This window comes from Octopus bimaculoides, chromosome 22 (assembly GCF_001194135.2).
Source record: "Octopus bimaculoides isolate UCB-OBI-ISO-001 chromosome 22, ASM119413v2, whole genome shotgun sequence".
Taxonomy (NCBI): domain Eukaryota; kingdom Metazoa; phylum Mollusca; class Cephalopoda; order Octopoda; family Octopodidae; genus Octopus; species Octopus bimaculoides.
This window is the reverse complement of record NC_069002.1, coordinates 17,603,649-17,609,369: the sequence shown is the minus strand read 5'-3', so window position 1 is coordinate 17,609,369 and position 5,721 is coordinate 17,603,649. Positions and strand designations below refer to the sequence as shown.

The window sequence follows — 5,721 nt, the reverse complement described above, 5'->3', positions numbered from 1 at the left end:
ATCTATCAAATCCACTTACAAGGCTGATCTCTCTCTCTCTCCTTCTCTCTCTCTCTCTCTCTCTCTCTCTCTCGTTTCCTGTACTGCAAGACATCTATTTCTTATTTCTTTACTGCTCACAAGGGGCTACACACAGAGGGGACAAACAAGGATAGACGAACAGATTAAGTTGATTAGATTGACCCCAGTGAGTAACTGGTACTTATTTAATCGACCCCGAAAGGATGAAAGGCAAAGTCGACCTCGGCGGAATTTGAACTCAGAACGTAGCGGCAGAAGAAATACCGTTAAGCATTTCGCCCGGCGTGCTAACGGTTCTGCCAGCTCGCCACCTTCAAGACATCTATTTCTGTCATTCTGTTCAATCCTCTCATCACTGGTACAAAGCTATCTTTCTCAGCACTACCCCTCCTTTCAGTCAAGGAGTCTTGTCTTGCAAGTTACTTGGTGACTGACCTCACTGCTGCTGATGCCTGATAAAAAAAGCATCCAGTTTTCTCTTTTAAAATGGTTGGTACTAAGAAGGGCATCAGGCTGTAGAAATCATGCCAGGAAGGAGGAGGATGTTAAACAACGGTGATGCATGCATGCATGTGTGTGTACTCACACATACACATGCCAACATCAACTATCAGCCAGGTGCCTTCTCTTTGTTAAGCCTCTCCAATTAAACTCTGTGATATGCTGCATGCATATAATCAGCCAGGCTCTTGTTCCCACTCCATTGTTTGATATTGTCAGTTCACAAATGTTTTTGATATCCTCTTGCTCTCTTCTCTTCCAGAATTCCTGTCAAGATGGCTTTGGGCAATGACTCATGGTACATCATATGTCTAAAGTATGATAACTTTGAGGCCTTGATTTTCAACAATCAATATCTTTGGACTTTCTATTACTGAAGCATTTGTTATCCCATCTTTCCAGCTTATTCTCACAAATCTATGAAAATACCCCACCCAAGAAACATCAATCTTCTTTTCTATTACTCTCTACATTTCCCAAGTTTCTATTCCATATATATTCACACACACACACACACACACATACAGGTATGGTTGTATAATAAGAAGTTTGCTTCCCAACTACATGGCTCCAGGCACATTCAGTCTCAATGCGTGGAACCTTAGGCAAGTTTCTTTTATTATAACCCTGAGCCAACCAAGGTCTTCTGAGTAGATTTTGGTTGACAAAAACTGAAAGAAGCCTGTTATATTAATACAGCTTTGTTTGGGTCTCTTTGTGTTATAATTATTGCCTGAATGTATCAAGAATATAAAATGACTCGTTTGAAAAGTATATTATAAATACACGTTTAGCAGTTCATACATGTGCCTAATTTATTTATATTAAGAAATTTATGTAATAAATTTTGAATAGGGAGTTTTTACAACATCAACTATAAGTCACAGACTTCTTTTTGTGACTTTAAGTCGTATGAGTTTAGGTTGGTTTCAGTAATGGAGAGTGCAGTTAAAAGGAGAGGAAAAAGTTGGTATTTACCTGCCAGCTGCCATATTTAGTTACAGCCAGCTTTATGTGGCCTCAAGTCATACAAGAAGGAAGGAAAACATAAAAATTCTTTTGGAGGAAACAAGCAGTCAAGAGATGTTAATTGTGGATCGATTTTTCACAGAAAAATTTGGTAATAAAAGAATTATCAAACTAAAAACTTGGTTTGTACCTTATTTATATATAAAATACTACAATTAACCCATAAACTGCTGGGATTTTGCTGTATGTAACACGAACTCCTGAGCCTATTTTGGGTAAAGGTCAACATCGATCTATCTCTCGAAAAAAATACTCAGTGTTCCTTAACACCTTCTGTGATTGACTACACTGTTTCTGGGGTGAAAGGGTATTGTGTGCATACATTATACGTCATCAAAATTAGGTGAGATCATGCCCTACTTCCATGGCCACACACGTGGCCTGTCGCACTGTCGCGTTGGCCACTGAGGTGGCCTATCGCAGTTTATGGGTTAACTGTCATTTTTGATGGCACAGGGCCAGCTAGTATAATATAATATAATATATATATGTGTGTGTGTGTGTGGCTTTGTATCTTTGTTAGAAACCATCTTTTTCCTCAGAGAAAGAATTTAAATAATTAAAAACAGAAGAGAGCACACACACACACACACACACACACACACACACACACACACACACACACACACACATACACACACACCCATATTCATTCATTCATTCCCTTTCTGTTTTCCAGTTTACTACACTATGGCCTATAATTCCACTGAACAAATTTGGAAATGTGATGTTCCAGGAATTCTTAAACATTGACAACCTTACCACTACAGAGAAAGAGATGCCAGATGATGAGCGTTCTACTTACTCACCAAAGCCAGGATACCGCCAGGTGTGTCAGCTGTATAAGCATATTTTCACTTAATTTAACTCAACCTCTCCTCTTGCTCTCATTCATTGTAGTTCCTTTCCAAACATCTCTTATCATCTTTCCTTTATGTTTTCTTCCTTTCTTGTTCCCTCTTTGTTGTAGTCTTTATTTGTTGCTCTCCCTTTGTTCCCTTCACTTATTTTGTATTTTTCCACTCATGTTTTTAAGTCACATGACTCTAATTAAGTCATGATTTTTTTTTACTCATATTTGTGTTTTTAAGTCATGGAGGTCTAACTTAGCCACTTGACTTTTGAAGTCACATGACAAAAGCACCATCTTTTTTTTTTTGGTCACATGACTCAATTAGAAGAAGAAATACAGTGTCCACATCCTTTTTTCAGAATCCAGAGAGAATATTATCCTCAAACTGAATGCTAGCTGTATAGAGGACTTCATTAAAGACTGCTATAAGGCAGGGAGCTGGGCAAGACAAAATGCTTAGTGACATTTCTTCTGACGTTTTATGTTCTAAGCTCAAATACTGTTGAGGTCAACTTTGCCTTTTGTCCTTTGAGGGTTGATAAAATGAAGAAGAACTGGGATGAGGTGATGGGCAGTGTGGCCAATCTCACCCAGAAATTGAACACTGGGATCGCAGTAATGAACTAAATCCCTCCCTTGAAATTGCTTTGAATTCAAATCTTCCTGATATCAATAAATAAAGCAGCATTTAGTCTACAGAGGAACAATTATGGATACAGTATGATTCATTGTAGTTCCTTTCCTAACATCTGTTACTATTTTTCCTTTATCTTTTTCTCTGTCCTTGTTCTCTCTTTTTTTTTTTTTTTTTTTCCCTCTTTGCTCTTCCTTTGCTTCCTTCACTAGTTTTGCTTTTTATCAATCATGTTTCTTCTAAGTCACATCATCATCCTTTAACGTTCATTTTCCATGCTGGTGTGAGGGTCGCACCACACAGCCATGGATATCATGGCTGGTGACCTTAATTCAAATGAAAGATTAAGTCTACTGCCCACTGCTTTCTGTTTGGTTTTGGTGAAAGATGGAGAGGAAGTAACATACATATTTTTTTTATATTTATTATAAATAGAACAGTTGTGTATTATAAATTGAATAGAATCTTGTGGTAAGTTTTGATGAGGTTCAATTATTTGGTAGGAATTAACAAAAGTTCCTTACAGTTCCACTCTTGCCTCTTTTGTATGTACTGGTTCAAGGGTCACCAGTGCAAAAATTGGAGGTGTTGAGAGTTATCCTGCATGAACTAAGATGTGGGAGAACCATGTTGGGATCTGCAGATGATGTCACTGTCATAGTGTTAAACACCAGGTACTGTTCTAAAAGGATATGAGGCAGTTACAGGTGCAAAAATTAACCAAGAAAAGTCAGTAGGTCTGCAGTTTGGCACCTGGAGAAGCAGGTTCATGCCATCCAATGTCATGGAATGTTGGATGTCGGGACTGGTTAAATTGGTTGGGGTCTGATTTAGCCTGGACTTCCAGGTGGAGAAGAACTGAGATGAGGTGATGAGCAGTGTGGCCAATCTCATTCAAAAATAGGTTGAGAGGAAGCTATCTCTGAAAGGTTGAGCAGAGGTGGCAAATACTTACATCACCTCCGTTGCATATTACTGCTAATAATATCCTTCAGCTAACTCCTTACCTCAGTTGTTCTCTCAACTTACCCTTACCCACTTCTTTTCATTTCTCTTTCCATCTCCTCATCTCACCTAGTTTCTCTCTACAACAACTACTTCCTTCTACATCATCATCATCATCGTTTAACGTCCGCTTTCCATGCTAGCATGGGTTGGACGATTTGACTGAGGACTGGTGAAACCAGATAGCTACACCAGGCTCCAATCTGATTTGGCAGAGTTTCTACAGCTGGATGCCCTTCCTAACGCCAACCACTCAGAGTGTAGTGGGTGTTTTTACGTGTCACCCACACGAAGGCCAGTCAGGCGGTACAAATTTTTGTTGTCAACTGTTCCCCATCAGTTGCAGCCAGTTTCTCAAACATAGTCAATGTCTTTCTTTTATTTCCCTCCAATCATCTTTACTCTGAAGAAGGATTCTGACCAAAATGTTGGATGTTCCACTCCCCATCGCAATTTCATGTGTAACAAAATTATGAATAACATATTTTACAAGACTCTTAGTACTGATCTATTTTAAAGCCTTCAGTATTACTTTTGAAAGTCCCTAGTGCATCTAAACACTACTTGTAATTCATAGTGCATCGCAGCTCCCCATTTAAGAACCATTTGTACAATTGATCGCAGGAATTATTAAGGAATGGTTATAACATATATCCAGCAGCTATTTTACTTGGAAAATGGTTAAGTAACAATTACATATACAGAAAGTCACGTGATGCTAATTATGGATTTGTATATCTTAATGTTGTTTCGATATATTCAAGAGGTGTGAATTCTAATATTCTTGATCACTAAATAAGGTTACTTTTGATTGGTGATCATTTTCCCGAAAGCCATCTTTTCAAATATTCTTTGGAATCACACAAGTTTCTCAATTTCTCTTTTGTTGAGTTGTTGCAGTCATAATTTCAGTGAATGTCAGAATGCAGATGGTAAAATCTTTCAGAAACTAATTTCCCTCGACACCTGCTTCCAATACAAGTCTCTCTTCCAATAGTTGTACTTTCTTTAACTTCAATGTATTGACATATACACCCCATGCTTATACTTATAAATTGGTGATGTCTATGTGTGTGTGTATGTATATATATATATATACACACACATGTTTATATGTATGTGCATATATACATGTGTGTGTGTGTGTGTGTGTGTGTATACACACACACACGGTTTTATATATATGTGCATATATACATGTGTGTGTGCATGTGTATACAATAATCCCTCGACTATCGTGGATGTTACATTCCAAAACACCCCACAATAAGTGAAAATCCACAAAGTAGAAACAGTACTGTACTGTATTTTTTTATTATTTTAAATGCAAAACAACACCACACACTCGCCTCCCAAGTTTTGTTTCCCATACAGTATGTGCGATTCTTTGTTTACTCATCTATGGTACATTATGTATTTACTTTTAACATATTTTAATTAATGTGTTATGCAGTGCAGTACTGTATTGTATTTTTATTTATTAATTTATTAACTTTTAGGCATGAAAATGCTAATTTTACCACAGAAATAATTAAGATCTAAAAAAATATGAATACCTATCAGCCACAGAAACCTGCAGTATACTGAGGAGTCTGTGATATAAATCTACATATATTAGCCAGAAAAATCTGCGATGTATTGAGGGCGCAATAGGTGAACTGCGATATGACGAGTGATT

At 37.5% G+C, this 5,721-nt stretch overlaps 2 protein-coding genes across 4 annotated transcripts in view; both read left to right on the top strand.

The window, feature by feature from the left end:
- Positions 1–5,721, top strand: part of LOC106874286 (toll-interacting protein) — a 271,164-nt gene that overhangs the window by 130,434 nt on the left and 135,009 nt on the right. The gene's annotated exons all lie outside the window — the stretch shown is intronic.
- LOC106874287 (EF-hand calcium-binding domain-containing protein 6) overlaps positions 1–5,721 on the top strand; it is a 300,872-nt gene that overhangs the window by 221,788 nt on the left and 73,363 nt on the right. For all 3 annotated transcript variants that reach the window (XM_052975711.1, XM_052975710.1, XM_052975709.1), the window contains exon 16: positions 2,231–2,380. In XM_052975711.1, coding sequence (XP_052831671.1) covers positions 2,231–2,380 — 150 coding nt within the window. The remainder of the gene's footprint in view (positions 1–2,230; positions 2,381–5,721) is intronic.